Source organism: Fonsecaea multimorphosa (assembly GCF_000836435.1).
Source record: "Fonsecaea multimorphosa CBS 102226 unplaced genomic scaffold supercont1.1, whole genome shotgun sequence".
NCBI lineage: Eukaryota > Fungi > Ascomycota > Eurotiomycetes > Chaetothyriales > Herpotrichiellaceae > Fonsecaea > Fonsecaea multimorphosa.
The window spans coordinates 1132520-1148592 of record NW_015971635.1 but is presented as its reverse complement, the minus strand read 5'-3'; the positions used below and the strand labels follow the sequence as shown (position 1 = coordinate 1148592).

At 52.2% G+C, this 16073-nt stretch overlaps 4 protein-coding genes across 4 annotated transcripts; 2 read left to right on the top strand and 2 right to left on the bottom strand.

The window, feature by feature from the left end:
• Positions 1-1716: 1716 nt before the first annotated feature.
• Positions 1717-2601, bottom strand: Z520_00431 (uncharacterized protein; the record flags this gene model as incomplete). Its single annotated transcript, XM_016770952.1, has 1 exon — positions 1717-2601. The coding sequence occupies one exon, from the start codon at positions 2599-2601 to the stop codon at positions 1717-1719; it is 885 nt and encodes a 294-aa protein (XP_016637862.1).
• A 1759-nt stretch (positions 2602-4360) lies between these two features.
• Z520_00430 (uncharacterized protein) lies at positions 4361-7200 on the bottom strand (the record flags this gene model as incomplete). Its single annotated transcript, XM_016770951.1, has 3 exons — positions 4361-6043; positions 6107-7000; positions 7054-7200. 3 exons carry the CDS (start codon positions 7198-7200, stop codon positions 4361-4363), a joined length of 2724 nt encoding a protein of 907 aa, XP_016637861.1.
• Positions 7201-10951: 3751 nt separating this feature from the next.
• On the top strand, positions 10952-13150 carry Z520_00429 (uncharacterized protein; the record flags this gene model as incomplete). The annotated part of the gene is made up of 2 exons (XM_016770950.1): positions 10952-12391; positions 12446-13150. The coding sequence occupies 2 exons, from the start codon at positions 10952-10954 to the stop codon at positions 13148-13150; spliced, it is 2145 nt and encodes a 714-aa protein (XP_016637860.1).
• Positions 13151-13819: 669 nt separating this feature from the next.
• Z520_00428 (uncharacterized protein) lies at positions 13820-15648 on the top strand (the record flags this gene model as incomplete). Its single annotated transcript, XM_016770949.1, has 2 exons — positions 13820-14149; positions 14206-15648. 2 exons carry the CDS (start codon positions 13820-13822, stop codon positions 15646-15648), a joined length of 1773 nt encoding a protein of 590 aa, XP_016637859.1.
• Between the last annotated feature and the right edge of the window lie 425 nt (positions 15649-16073).

The window sequence follows — 16073 nt, the reverse complement described above, 5'->3', positions numbered from 1 at the left end:
CGAAAAATCACGCCTTCTGCGTGTGGGTAGGGCTAGGATGGTCCTGCATCCTCTGGCCACCACATGTCCTTATCTGACTCTTTTCTGGATCTAAAGCTTCGACAGCGCGGCGTATTCTCGTGGCAAGAGAACAGGGAGACAAAAGGGTTGGATCTCTGTACCATCACATCTATGAAGTGCTCAGGCATGATATGACCTTGGTTCTCCCTCATGCGAAACCTTTCCTGCTCTTGATTATCGTGTCGCTCTGCTGCACGCATCTCTGAGCATCTGCGAACGAGCCTGAACCAAGCGTTTCTGCATACATGTCACCATTCTCAGGAGGGATAGATTGAGAGGGTTCATCGAACAAGGGTGGTTTAAATTTGATTGTCTTTCTTCTTCTTTTGTTTCTGCTTCGGGCAGCGTCTCTGCGGGACGGCATTGGATGACATGGTATGACTGCAACTTGCGATGGACCAGGAGTTTGAGGCGGGGCGATGTACTCTATGGCGGCAAGTATTCTGCCCATCTCATGTCTCATGTCTCAGGTGCCTCCCACCACCGACTCTCACAGCCTGTTGGCTGGACAGCGCAATGAATAGTGCCTGCAAGGGGAGGGATTGAAGCCGGGAGCTGAAAGAAACGGGAGAAAGGGGAAAGAAATATTGCCATCCTACTCATCCAAGAAGATGTCTCCCCCACCTACCTAGATATCAGAGACGGCAGATATGGAGGTGCATTCTAGGCAAGGGACCACAAAAAGAAAATGAGACGATCGAGCAATGATATGAAATATGTGATGACGATGATGATGAACTGTTCCATTTTTAACTTGTTTTTTGGTTTGATGGGTGGTTTAATTTCCCCCCTGACTGCAGAACGCGAGTTCTTCCTTGTTATGTACCGAGTAGGTATCCAATGGTCTACATAATTTGTCGTGGCCGCGTTCCAAAGACAAGACAGGAACCTCCCAGCCCAAAGTCAAAGTCAGAGTCCTCATGTACCCTGAAGTCGGTACTGATGTGATGGTATCTACATACGTACATAGATGGAATCGTTAAGTGGTAAACTTCAAAATCAAGCTCTCTGTGCTTGACTACCATGGGTTTTTTACTTATTGGGTTTTTTTTTGGTCGGAGGGCGGTGTGTGTGCGTTTGCACCTGAGGTGATCGAGTGCAGTGATCAGATCATTCACGGCTGGTGTTGTTGCTTTGCTTTGCTTTGCTTTCCTTTGCTAGGCGGTCGTGTGTACAAGGAGACAAAGAGACACAGCCCCGGGAGGTGGACGAGACGGAGGACATGGGTCGTTGGTATCGTAGAGGAGAGACGACGGGCGGGGCTGCTGGAGAGTGCAGAGGTCCACCATGGTGGATTGCTCAACTGAGAAAGAGGCCCTCCAGGAATTCCGGGTTACGGACTCACGGCGAGGGAGCGAGTTCGGATATCATGAAATTACTCGTAGAACGAGTCTAGCTTGGAGGAGGTTGTTCGGAGAATATTCGACAAAGATCATCAGAATCGTCCCTTTTTTTTGGGTTGCCGAGCAACCATGGCGGTGGGCGGTATCTGAATTTAAAATCGTCATGGCGATATTAATATCTGGTGAGGAAAAAGGATAACATGATTTTTCACATTCGGAGTGTCGAGATATCACTGGATCACACGGTTTCTGTTGGGATGGGGGATTAGCTCGAGTTCCATTTTCATCACCAGCAGGAAGCATGTGGTAATACTCACTGTAGCAGCACACCTTCCAGGCCCTCTGCCCTTGCGCCGGATATCGTAGCAAAAACATCACCAGCCTTGTAAGCCAAGATAGCCGGGATCTCGACCGTCTCCATCTCTGCAATTTCATGGTGCAATCTGATAAAGCGGGTGGTGTTGTGCTTGTAGGCAAGCATACTCAGCTCGTCTTCCACCGCGGCACTGGCACTGGACGAAGGGTCATATATCATGACGACGACGACGGTCTCGTTGGAGACCTTTTCGATTGCGTCTAGGTAGCCGTTTGCGTCCACTTCCATGAGCATGCCCCAGGTGCGTTGGCTGGGGAAGTGTCTCCGCTGAGAGGAGCTGTAGGCAGACTGGGACTGGGATGAGAGCTCTTGCAGGCGATTGGCTCGCCAGGTTTTCATGAATTCTGAATCGGCTTCGTCGTCGGAGAGGGTAATGTTCGTGTCCGAGTCAGAGGATGTGGTTGATTTGGGGGATCCAGATATGATGGTTTTGCGCTTGTCACCCTTCTCCGTGACGGTCGGGACTGCTGCTGCCTTGCCATTTGAGGTCAAGTTGTTGGCAAAGCTGGTCAATCGTTGGCGAAAGGTCGATTGTTTGGCACGGGCAAAGGATTGGGCATCTGCAATGACTCCTTTGGGCCCAGTATTGGCATAGTGGACTTGCGAAGGCAGATGGTAGGTGGTCTTTGTGGTGGTCATAGTCGCCATGTTGCGGGCAGCGTCGTCGTCGTCGTCTGTACCAGGGTCTGAGAGGTTGTCAAATACAGGTTCAGGCTCAACGTCGACGTCTGAGCCGTCGTTGTGGCGATCCTCAGGGTGAGAAGTCAGGTGGTCACGGTGGGAAAAGTAACGGTCGGCCTCCTCGCGGGCGAGGTCAGCCATGGTGTATATGAGGGCGCCTTTCCCCTCGTTTGCTCAATAGCCCTGTTGTTTGTAGGGCGGCAGGGGGTGGTCGAGTGGAGGGCGCTTCGATGTTGGATCGAGTCAGGACTCGGAAGGATAGCAGTAGTTGGCGGACCCGGTTGGGCTGTGACTCTGTGACATAGGTTCCTAGTGCGTCTCAAAGTTTGCTAAGCCCTGCTGGTGCTGGTGAGACGATGAGCTGGGAAGGGAATCGGATCAGCTCAAGAAAGAACAAATGCGGGTAGTGCGACTCGATGACAATAATGTTGGCAGTTTGAACAGAGGTTTACGGGGTGGAGATTGGGCGGGAACAATGGCAAACTTGTCGCGAGACCAGAATGGACGAGGAAAAGCCGCAAGACCTGAAACACAAGCCTAACAAACCCTAGCGAAAGACCCCGGCAGAGCGGTGGGTCTAGACCAGGCTGAAAGCTCGTTGCCATGTACTATACCGAGGACTGCGGACCGGTAAGGCGATGTTCATAGGATGGCGAAGAGAGACTTGATGCGGTAAGTTGAGAGCAAAGGAACGAATGAATTGAGCTGTTCCACCAAACACCCGCAGGAGAAGAAGAAGCAGAAGAAGACGATGTCCACACACAGGGCTGACGGGGATTTTCCCAGAGAAATATCCTTGCAAGGGGTCACAGACTCACCACAGGTCACTTGTGCCTGTTGGATCGAACGAGGAGGCGATGGCGGTTCTTCTCGAGAGCATGAAACTTGGGCTGTCGTCACACTCAGCGCGTAGTGACCAGCTTGTCACATTGTCGTCTTCTGACTGTGGCTGCGACGACGGCGGGCAAGGCGGAGCTGAAGCATGAGATCATGAGCTTCTAGCAGCTCTTGGCCCCTAGCCCACAAGTCGGTACGGGTACTACCTAGGTACCTAAATGCTGGGTGCTGGGTGCCTAAGGGTACCAAGAGTGCCTACACTGCCTAGCGAGTAGCAGCCACTAGTGACGAGATAGTTAGAACTTTGTCCCGGGTGCACTTGCCGAGGCTTCCCGTGCGAGAGCCCGAGGGGTGCGGGCATCAACCTTCCCCGGGCTGCATCTACCAGATTCTTTGTCCACTCACTGCAATCCACACACTCCCATGCCACTTGTTGCTTATTAGGAGTGCAGACAAAGGACATCCTTTGGTCTGTCGATCTCCAACTTCAACTGCTCTATACCTACCTGGGTAGTCGGGTAGCTCGTCGTCCAAGTGTTAGAGCTTCAGTATCTGCTCCTAACATCAAGTCCCAATTACACTCAACTCCAAGTCAAGTCCACCGCCTATCCCCAGCTCAGGCACGCAACACTCACTGACCGCATTCACAATTCAACGTGTCCCTCACGAGTCCTGCCTGAGCTGTACCGAACAGAAAGTCTTTCCGCCTTTGGCCCCCGAGATTCATTGACGCATGGTCGATCAGTGGGTCACCAGGTCAGCCTGGGTGCTTGGGCGGTCCGTATGCTTCCTGTTATACTAAATGAGACTTCCCGTCCATTTGGCTCCTGAAACTTCACTGTCCTGTCGATCATCCTATTACCTAGTCGTCTGCTTGCGCGGTTCCACCCCTCCGGTGTCCCGGTTCGAATTGCAAGAAAGTCATACAGAAGTAATTCTTGAATGGGAAAATCCACGGATGGAATCACGTCAAGACTTTTTCATTGTTCGACAAAGGCCAAATACCAATCACAAACATTGCCGCTCAAGATCATAGAGGTAGACGAGGAAAACATTCGACTATTCAAAAATCCTTGATTCCTTGACCCGGTGGGCTTCGTTGCTTATGCCGGGTCCGTCGTCCTGCACCCCATCCGCCATTGACACTGGCCAGTAAATCATCGTCTCGAATCTTGCGGTCCGCGGACTTCAGTCGCCGCGGAGGTGGAGCTTCCTCACCTTTGTCGTTTGGCCTATCCTTTCCCGATCCCGTTTTTCTCGATGCGGCCAGTTTCTCCCGCAACAAGATTGCTTCTTCCGGGTCTTCATAGCCCAGCTGTGTCATGGGCGGTGCCGCATCCTGCTCTTTTGGGAAACCGACATTTCTGGGCATATCCGGATCGTCCATGTCCAATGGAGCTGATTTGAGTGCAGCTAGTGTCTGCTTTGCCCGTCCAGTGAAGTTGAAGGTGCTTTTCTCAGCTGTCGATGTGCTCTCACCGCTCTGGGTCTCGACTGACTGCATGGTAACAAGCTCGCTACCCATTCCGTCCGTGTTGATACTGTCAATAGAACTGGCTCTTGAGCACCTCATATTTGAAACCGTGGACGAGTTGGACAGGTTACTCAGCGCTCGCCCGAATAACCTGTTCTTCTTCTTCAGAGCATCGTTTTGGTTGCCGCCAGCAGATTTCTTTCTCGAGTGCTCGTTCAGGATGTCTCGAATGGCACCATTGATTGCTTCGATATCCGTGGTTTTGCTTTGCACTTCAGGCCGCGCACCACTTATTAAGGGTGCTGGAGCGTTCTCTTTTGATGTTGAATCGTCCATTCTCGAGATACCGTCCAGCGTTCCAATCCAAGGTGGGTTGTTCACCAGACGTGCGTTTCTGCCGTTTGGAGACAATACCCGGAGCGGGCCTTCGTCATATGAGCGTTCTTTCATCTCACTCCGTCCCGAAGCACCATTCTCACTACTAGAAGCAGATGGTCCTTCTTTGGCTTGTCCATGAATTTCATCCACGGGTTCCTCCTGGATGTTGAGATGAGGAGACGATTTCTTGACCGCTTTCTCTGGCGCGGGTCCATTCGGTGTTCCAGTCCCAACTGGTTTGGATGGTTGATTCGCTCTGTGGTCGCCGGCATTTCGTGGGAGAGGAATTGTGCTCACTTCGACATAGTCATCTGAGGCGCTCCTTTTATCCGCTGGCCTTTCAATATTGGCTGTTCGCGGCCGAGGTTGTCCGACAAGATAGCTTTCAACATCTGCCTTGGTCTGATTATTGATCGTTGACCACAGCCACTCCTCGGTGACAGCGGGAATGCCCAAGTGTTGTGCCAGATCAAGTTTGTCCTTTTTGGCACTACCGGCCTTGCAGACCAGTATGGAGACGCCCGTAGCAAACATTTGCGAGTAGTTCCCGCCCAATAATGTGACAATCTTGGAGATATGCACGGCTTCTAGCCCATCGAAGCCGGTCGCGTTGATGGTCAGATCCTTCAGACACGAAAGGGGTTCACTCAGTATCTGTCCGAGCGGGTATCTGCCTGGGTCGATGAAAGATTTTGCAAGCATGCATTTTTCAAGCCAAAGCTCTGATACCGCCTTGGAGCCGCCTTCGACGCGCCCGGTTGGTGTTAAGCCTTTCTTACCTATGTCATGAGGCTGAATGATAATTATATCGTCAGGTTTGTTCTCTTCGGGATCTTCCCCCTCGTTTATGATTGTCGCGCCGTACTCGACCAACACATTTTGAAGGTGTTTTCTCTAAAGGTTTTGTGAGCAGGTAGGAGCGGGAGACGACAGAACGAGGCAAGATGTTTGACCTACCCTCTTCTCCTCGAAGCATTTTACTACAAACAGGCGGCCAGTCAGGAACCTCAAATTCGCAGTTGTTGTGCCGGTAGCAGCAGGATCCCCATTTATAAGTTCGGCTCTGTGGTTGCTCGCAGCAGTTGATGGTCTGGCAAGCTCTCGAAGGCCAGGCATCGAAATCGAAGGTTTGAGCACCGGGGGCTCAACATTTGTGGCCTCGAATCCAGCACCGCCCACAATATCCGACCACATATCTTGAGTCTGGCTCCCGAATTTGGCACTTGCCGTCCTCCGGAGCTTTCGAGAGGGTTCGGCGCCGGTATGGTTCTCTTCCCTGGGGCGTTTGCCAGGTTGAGGAGAAGAACGCCGGGCTTTTCGATTCCATGCCCCGAGACCTTGTTCAGAGACAGGAACGGTGGGATGGTAGAGTCGCTCGTCCAATTGCATGCCTCTCTCCAGTGTGTCCTTGTACCATTTGAGGCTGACGACCTTTTTCTGCCATTGCATACCATATTCATATTTTTTGCCTTCGGGCTTGGCAGCGATGAGGTGGGTGACGTCCTTGGTCAGATCTCCTGTGTATTCTCCGCCATTTTCCTTGACATTCTTCTGCAGCTGGGCACGAAAGGCAAGGTCATCAAAGCCTGTGATGCATATTTTCAAGCCGGCCAAAGTGGGCATCCGATACTGCTGAGTGAGGGTGTCGAGGTCTAGGGGCAAGTCTTTGATCCAATGGTCTCGAACAGCCTCGATCCATTCCGGGCGTAGCACTTTGATATCTTCTCTTTCTCGAGCGACATATTGATATTTTAGGGTGTCTGTGCTACCAACAATGAGATGGGTTGTATCGGAAGTCAGGTCGAGTTTGTGTTCGGCTCCCATCTGCATTGCAATGTCGGCATATCGACTCTATACTCTCCGTTAGCATAGAATGCAGAAGTCGCTCCTTTCAATTTGCTGACCCTGTCCTCTGGGCCGATTGAAGTAAAGCACAGCATTACACCTTGGAGCGGTTGCTCGGCGGATCCTGAGGAACGCAAATTAGCACGTCGGTAGAAAACCTCTGATGGAGATGCGTACCCCGAGGTTCCATTCTTGCCATACTGCATGGTCAGCATGGAGCACAAATTCATACAATCCTACTCTCAAGAGAGCCGTCTTAAAGTATAGGGCTGCGAGACTATGAGTGAGCTTCTGCACCACCATCGATAGGGACGCGTCAAGGGCGCGTCCAGCTGGCACAGAAACTTAGCCGACGCGGGGTCCCACCCTCGGGCCAGCTGGCGCCTGCGTGCGCCTGGCAAGGAGCTGAATGTGGGGTATCTCCGTCGTGCCCCTGATGCACTGCTCCTCTCACTTGGCATGACGTCGTGGTGCATTATTGAGCTTGAATTCGAGTGCCTACCTAGGTACCTACCTAGGTAGGCAGGTATCTCGTGCGTTGGCCCTGACTGTCAATCCTGTACCTAGGTATCGATATTGAAGCTAACAGAAAGGAAATATTTTTCAAAGCAGATCAGGTCTTCTCGATTGGGTGTCGATTATGTGGCCTGTGGTCACCCGCATTCCATGCATTGCTCCAGGTATGCGGCTACAGGCGGAACGGGATTCTTTTTCCTGGCACAAACTCCGTATCTTACCTATGTAGGTACAATTCATGATTCCTCTCTAGGACCTTTGCATGCTGCAGGCTCACACCATAATAGAATCACCTTCAGGCTGTGGGTCCGACCACAATGGTCACGTGCAATCAATGTATAGATATTCGAGGAACTCGGAACAGGGGCGGAGAGACGGAAACTATGCCAAATCCACTGTTTTAAGGGCTTTTCTCATGGAGAACTGTGGCGAGATGGAGAAAATATCGCATGACATGTCATGCACTTTGCACCACATGGCACGGTGACCGGGCCGTCCACTGCATAATCCACGAACAGTCAGATCTGATACTAGGTAAGCGAGCCGAAGAAGCCGCTGACTTGTCCAAGGGCAGACTGCACCCTGGAACCCGCGCGGAGAGCAGCCTTCCACTTCCCATCTGACCAGGATCCTCAGGGTCTTTTCCGGCAGAGAAAACATGCGCACGACCTAGGGGTCCAATGCGGCGAGGTGGATGAGATCCGTAAAAGTCCAAACAGGCAAATCCAGACTCGTCAGGCGTAGCTGACCCTCGGTGTAAGGTAACCCTTTCGAGCACGAACCGTAGAACTTGCTCAGCCCCAGCCAGACGCGTAACTCTAGAGCATGTGTTTGCAGTCTGGAGAGATACTCGTACAAGTCGTGGGCTAGGCCAATCTTGTGGAGATGTTTATGCAGGGTCAACAAACCAAGAAGGGCAGTGCCACAGGCATAAGAATACGCCATATAGATTGTGGCAGCGACTGCATTACAAAGAATGCAGACTCGGTGACTCAGGGTGCACTAAGTCGTTTCGTCTTCAGATTCCGTGATCGCTGTCATCCAACATATGCTTTTGGTAGGGTACAATGCGTTAGCGTGAGATAGATCTGCTCACCCATATTTAGAGACAATGGTGCGCGAGGCACAATCGCTTGAAGAGACAGTACATGGTCCCATGGCTTTTTTCCCCGCAGGGTTTGTTCAGTAAATAAAATTTCATAGCTGCTGTCACTGGATCTGACTTCTTCAAGCTGCAGTGGTGACCTTCCCCAAGGTCTTAGGTTGTGGGAAAGAGGCAAGTCCAAGCGGCGAACGGGCAAGGAAAGGGGAAGGTAAGGGCCCGCGAGTGAGGAGAGTATCTGGTAGAGACAAGCAAGTAGTTTTCTGTAGTATTGTGGGGATAGTGTTCTCAGAAGAATGTCTTGTTGCGAGGTTAGACCCAAAGTAGATGCGGAAATGGATAGGACATGGTTGGGCTGCGTGGATTGATGCCTTGAACTTTCTGCCCGGGCGGGATGACACGGGGGATCGTGAGGCCGCAAACCTAGGCATTGGGAACATTTGAAGCTCACAAATCTGGATAAACTGGACAGCATCACCTTTTAAAGCTGGAACTATACACCCAGGCCACCCATTCGATGACCGAACACAGGTGGAATATCGACGGAGTCGGAGAGGCGACGTGGCTAGCACGGCATGCGGGAGACTCGGCTCTTGTCTTCCTTCTTTGTGCCTTTACTTTCCTTTTCGTTGTCACTCGCTGAGGGGCGATTGCTAGCTGTCCCACGACATCCGAGAGGATCGGCAGGTTGACGGGGCTCAAGAGTCAGAATTTGAATTTGGCAGTGGTTGTGGCGACCAGCAATATGAATGAAAATAGCGGAATGTACTCGGTCTATGGTTCCTGGTGACCCGCCATGAATCATACCTAGGTATGGTTCGATAACGTCAAGGCACCGAGGGAGGGAGAGTGGTCAGATACCACTTGCTTCTCACCTGTAAGGTTGAGCACAACGCAGAGTAGCACGCCAAATGTCAGTCAGGCACACGACATGAGTAAGATGTAAAGGTATTAAGTCAAGGAGCGTCAGGGCCACGCCTCTTTTTTCTCAGTCTCTCTCCACTTTGTTGCGGGAGCCAGATTGCTGATCAGCTGCTACACTGGATCAATATCCGCCGAGCCGAAACGAAGGCAATCCGGTTACTTGTTGAGTCGAGTTGTGGGAGACAGGGAAGAGGAGCACTGAAGAGGGGGACGGAGTCCATCCGTCAAAACGATCCCCACAAGAAACCGGCTTCTGGAAGGTTGGATGGCGAGAAGATCCTTGATGCTTTATATCATCGCCATCATCATCGACGCACGGGCTGACGACTGACTGACGAAACAAACAAACAAAAGAAAGTGCCCGAGCCCCCGCCTGGGCCACCCCTTGGTCGACTCCCCCAAGTTCCACCGCTGGACGACCACCCACCCACCTGGGCACCTGCCACCCACCTGCCATCCACGACTTAGTCAGGGAAGCGCCTGGCGAGCCTGGCAGTCCCTGGGTAGCCTGGGCTTTCGTTACCCACCGAGCCTAAGCTGCTTCTGAGCACCTGAGGCCTTTTGCCTTGGATCTCCGGGCCGGGCGTGCCACTCTCTGGTCTGTCCGCGTGTCATTTATTCCAATCATCTCATCCTCAATCATCATCACCCACTGTCCCGGGCACAATTTCTCACTGGAGTGGTGTACTGAAAACCCGCCGTCTGTCTCACTCGGGTCAGTGAGCAACACCTCCATCAACTCATCGAGCTCCTTCATCTCAACCTTTGTATATCACACATACAAAAAAGCAATGCGCCAGTGACACCCAGGAGGGTCATTTCGGTAAACGGCAAACCCTGAACTCCGACTAGTCCATCACGCTGCAGTTCTCCATTCAGCTGAATGGTTACTGCTGCCACATTAGGTGCGTTCCCTCCACGCCTCCAGAGCCAAGCGCAAAAGCAGGTCAGAGTCCAAAAGTTCGTTCCCAATTCAAATTAAACTTGCGGGTTTGGGGAATCCAACTTGAAGTTGGCACTACAGATTCGCTCACTTCCCCTCCCACTACTGTTAATCCTGCTGTTTGTCACCGGTTGCCCACTACCATCAACTACGTCTGCCGTCCCTCCTTCTGTGCTGCTCTACCAGCGAGTCTGACAACGATCAATTGCAGTTTCCTCGAGTCAACCAAGCCACCGCATTCGCCTTGCTCCTTTCCCTTGACAAGGTCCATTACCTCTGTTCCGCTTGCCACCACCAACTACCCTGCCATCCTATTGCCCTCTAGGCGCTTGCGAAGCTGGCTCTCTCACGCGAACACGCAAAAAGGTTCTTCAGACTCAACCTTCCTACGGTTTCTTCGCAATCGGTTCCTCTTCACCCGGTAGTAGCTGATCGAGTGGCCCGACGAAGAAGTTCAGCGGGAACGGAGGACATGGTGTTTGCCGACGCCGGCAGGCGTTCACCCGAACGACGGGGGAGGAGTCCCAGTGTGGTCAGCGCTATAGGCCATCGATCACGACACAACAGCAGTGCTCGAACTGCTCCTGCTCAGCCGCCCTCCCCCGAGACACACCCTGCAGCGAACGTAACTCTACTGGCAGATGAAAAGCCTGTTGCAAGCGGCAATGGCGTCTCTGTCTCCATCGCACTGGCAGAGCCAGTCTTGTTTCTGCAGGGCTTTGATCCTAACGACCCATCCACTCATAGCACCACAATGCTCCGTGGGAGTCTTCTCTTGAGAGTGCAAAAGCAGGCAAAGTTGAAATCAATATCTCTGAACTTCCGGGGCAAATCAGAAACGGAGTGGCCGGAAGGAATACCTCCCAAGCGCGTCGAATTCCGAGACACCACCACAATCATGAACCATACATGGTCGTTCTTCAATGCTCAGATCCCCCAAGCCGAGTATAGCTATGGTGCAGACATTGTCCAGCTCTCCAAGGGTGCTTCAGTGGAATCGAAAGAAGTTGGCGTTACAGCTTCGTCATTTGACCTCTTCCAGCGTAGTGCCTCTCCCGCCAAGGGGCACCCATCTACCCGTGATCTCAAGCGGCTGTCCCTCCAGGCAAATCATTCGAGGAGCTTTGGTAAAGGTGACACAATCAATGGGGGCCCGACAGTCGCTCAAAGGGGATTTAAAGTGTTCCATCCCGGGGATTACGTCTACAATTTTGAGCTCCCACTCGACTCGAGGTTGCCGGAATCTATCAGTGTCGACCTCGGCCATGTCAAATATGAGTTGGAGGCCCTCGTCGAGCGTTCCGGGGCCTTCCGTGCTAACCTAGTAGGCACGAAGGAGTTGACATTAATCCGAGCGCCCGCAGAGGGGTCCTTGGAACAGGTCGAACCTATTGCAATATCTCGGAACTGGGAAGACCAATTACACTATGATATTGTGATTTCTGGGAAATCTTTTCCACTCGGTTCGACGGTGCCCATTGCTTTCAAACTGACTCCCCTCGCCAAGGTCCAGTGCCACAGGATCAAAGTGTTCGTGACGGAGAACATACAATACTTCACAAACAATAAAAAGGTACACAGGCTGGAACCAACGAGAAAAGTGCAACTTTTCGAAAAACGGGCCGATGGACATAGTGTGACATCCTACCCCGGAAGTTCAATGCGGATTCTGGCAGGTGGTGGTGTCCCCTACGACTATCGTCAACAAGCTGCTGCTGGTGACGAGGATATCCCTAGAGACCAGACGAACTTGCTCGGCAACCTGGATAACGACGCTGGAAGTATTGGTCCTACCGAGATGGAATTCAACGTGCAATTGCCAAGCTGTCATCAGATGAAGGACAAACTGCGAAGCGAGCGATTACACTTCGACACCACATACTCCAATATTCAGGTCAACCATTGGATCAAGGTAGGCATATAGCGTTGCTTTTGTGTACCCATGGAAACTAACAACGGCTCTAAGATTGTAATGCGACTCTCTCGGCCAGATGAGAATGACTCAACGAAGCGGCGCCATTTTGAGATCTCCATTGACTCCCCCTTCAACATTCTCTCTTGTCGCGCAACACAGGCCAACATCTCTCTTCCCGCCTACAGCGCCGGCGATGGTCTTCCGGCCTCCACCGACGAGTTTGAGTGCGGATGCCCAGGCGCTGCAATCAGAAGACGAAACACTCCGCCCATATCCCAAAGTCGTATTCAGTCTATCAATATATCTACAGATTTCGGGGCTCCAGCACCTGGTGTGAGCCGAAGTTGGACGAATGACACAGGTGGCTTGACAATGCCTACACAGGCACACGTGCACAACGACCCCAATGCTGGACAATCAAGACCTATACACTTGCTGAGAAGTCCCTCATTCAACCCGCCGGCCTTTGATGACGACGACCCACCCCCACCCTTGGTGACTCCGCCTCCCTTGTACGATAACATTGTCCCTGGAGATTCAACAAGCGCATTGGCGGATTATTTTGCGCGCCTCGCGGACGAAACATCCGACGAAGACGATCGCTTGGATCGATCACGTGTAGATTACCCCCTTACTCCTGGCGGGCGGGTGAACAGGAGTATGGATATTCCAAGGAACTGGATGCCACTGGGCGCGGGTGCCAACGCTGAACCGACTCCATCAGGACTGGCGTCTTCGACGTCCGTAGCAAATTGAGCGATTCACTTCTTACTTTTGGTGATGAACCAAAATGGCATGAGTAATGAAAATGGAGGAATTTACCACGATATTTGCAAATTGCATCTACGCTTAGCGGGACCTTGATGGTTGGGCGAAAAGTCGTCAGGTTGGAACTGCAAGCAGAAAGGTGTTAACGAAATTGGATGAACTCATGAGGGACCTGGTCCAGGGGGGCGGCAGGAAAAGAGTCTCATGGCAGCTGAGTAGCAGACATTTGGATTTTGTGATTGTAGTGTCCACGTGTGTCCAAGTTGGAACGTCAATTGATGCATGTGCTTTTTATCACCGCATTCTCGAAAACGAATGGATATCATGGCCCCGAGTACTGTACCTCGTACTCGGGGGCTTAAAAAGCCAGTGAACACAGGCCGGGCACGAGGCTTGTGACGCCGGGCGCGAGGCTGCGACGTCTGACACAAACATGCCAAGAGCAACTGGTCCGTCGTGTTCGGCGCGCAGCTGGTACGGCGGAATTTTTGGAGCTGCGAGCTTTGCTATCACCAGACATCCACTCGACTCTCTTGTCCGCGCCGTGAAGTTGTCATGGTAAATGCTTGATGCATTGTGTGATATCAGACATGAATTGTTGATAGACTTTCCTTGTTACGGCGCCAATCTTGCCATTGACCTTCTGCAGTGTCCGCAATGGCGGCCGTCACTGCCAATTCAATGGCTCATCAGATACCCCCTATGTCCATCCCTGCCATGCCACGTATACGGCCTCCTAGGATGTTAAAGGGAGAACCTCATCCAAACCAAGTTCTCCAACCTACGGTCGTCCCCAAAAAGTTCAACATAAAATGGGTCCAGGGCAAATGGCGAGTGGGGGGATCCAATGCGGTCAAAAATAAAAAGGCGACGCAAGACATTCAAGTTACAAAGGCTCTTCGACATCAGACGCATGGCTTAGACATCTACGCCTACCGCCATGTTCGGACTAATCAAGTTGTGTACAGCTTGACGAGAACGTTGCAGGTAATGGGGACCAATCGTGCTACGCTGTCGCGTTGCTAACAAGCTTCTTGTATCAGGAAACAAAAATCCTCAAGCAGCTGCTTTACCATGGCAAAAAGACTGTGCCTGCGTCGGTCCGTCCGGATATGTGGACGCCATACTTTTCCATACACTTTCCACCTACTGCTGCAGGAGCATTAGAAGGCCTCTTCGCTTTCCAGAAACTCCGCGAGCTTTCGATGCAAAGACAGCTATCCCCACCCGAGGACTTGATCAAAGCCACACAAGAGGATATAGATGTTGTCAAATCAAAGCTAGGGTCCCCCGTGACCCTTCAGGAAATGGCTGCTCGTGATGAGCTCACCGAGAAGATTCCCAAGCTTGACGAACTCCTACCGAAGAAGTTGCGGGGACGAAAGTTGATGGACCAAAAGGCCACCAGCGTTGCCGACGCTGCTTTTGTGCTTGACTGGATATCTTCGGGACCCAGTCCTTGGGAAAAAGTAACGGCGGTGGAAACCAAGCGGCTGATAAACGCTTCGGAAATGACAAACCGTGCGCGACGGCGCATCAACAAGATACGCAGGGAACTGGAGACAAAAGCCGCAGAGATCCGAAAACGGGCAGCGCTGGCTCTCCAGGATCTTCCCGCGCACGAGCGGGCACTCCTACCTCTCACACGCAACGCGGTCCAGCAGCTCAGTATGGAGCACCATGGCATAGTCCGCGGGCGTAAGCTCGACATCGTGGATGGCGAAGACTACAATCATCTGAAGGGGCCGAACGACTACGATTCCGTTCAGTTACGGGAAGAACTGAAACAGCAAAATTTTGATGTCTTCAGGGAACGCCAACAGGTCGCAAAGGCAGCGGAGCAGGAAGCTATGGAGGAATGGTTCCGTCACAACGAGGTCCCAATTACGGAGACCGGCTCAGTCTGGGAACAAGTTTCTGCGGCTAGAGAATCAGCTCTCGAGGCATTTGAAGCCCAAGAAAGATCAAACGGAAGGGCCATCTCGAAACCTGAGTGGGCCGACAAACCGCGTGAGATCAAGATGTACTGGGCGGACTTGAATGATGGACTCTTCGCAGGCTCTTGGCCACGAAACGTCGTTCATGGCGCGTTGGCACCCTTTGGCTTAGCAAAGGCCTGGAGGACGAAACGTGGACTTAATGACGAGGGCGAATTCGAGGAGGGCAAGCCGCAGCAGCAATATCAAGCGGTCGTGTCCAAGAGCGTGCATGTTATCGGCAGTGGAATCAATGATGGTTGGATGCCCGAGGAAATGGCAAACGGGCATACGCAACCACCGTTGTGGGAGCAACGGCCATTGACAGAGAATGAAGAAGAAGAGATGGCGGAGTATTCAGCTGAGCAGGAGGAGATGCAAGAGGCTGGGGCTGGCTCGCCGGAACAGAAAGCTGCATACAGGTCACCAACGGACGAGTACGAAGATGTGGTGGTTGAGAACAGGTCTAGGGGTTTGTGGGGACGGGTCAGAGGGCTTTTTGGTCGATGAGTCTTGATGCGCCGTTGGCGAGAAAGCGTCCTCGAAAGACAAGGGATATGATCAGGTCGCTCAGTCGAGGACAAAGCAGGGGGTCCTCTGAGCAACTCCACCGACATGTCCAAAGGCAGCAAAATCCGCCTGATCTTGGAAGCGCCCACCTCTACCGGAGTCAGGCAACATTGCTCGTCACACGGGCCATCCTTTGAATCTATCCTGGATTGTGGGTTGTGTATCAGAGGCTGGCCAACTCTCTCAAATGCTCCCTCCGGCTTGACTATCTCGCCGCAGGTATTACATGTATAGATCTGTACTACCACAACCACATCATTACCACCGCCAATACCAACACGACTACCAATCTCTCACACAATGTCTGTCATTGTATTCTTTGTTCATTCATTATCCAGATCTGACTCGGGATTTATACGAACAAT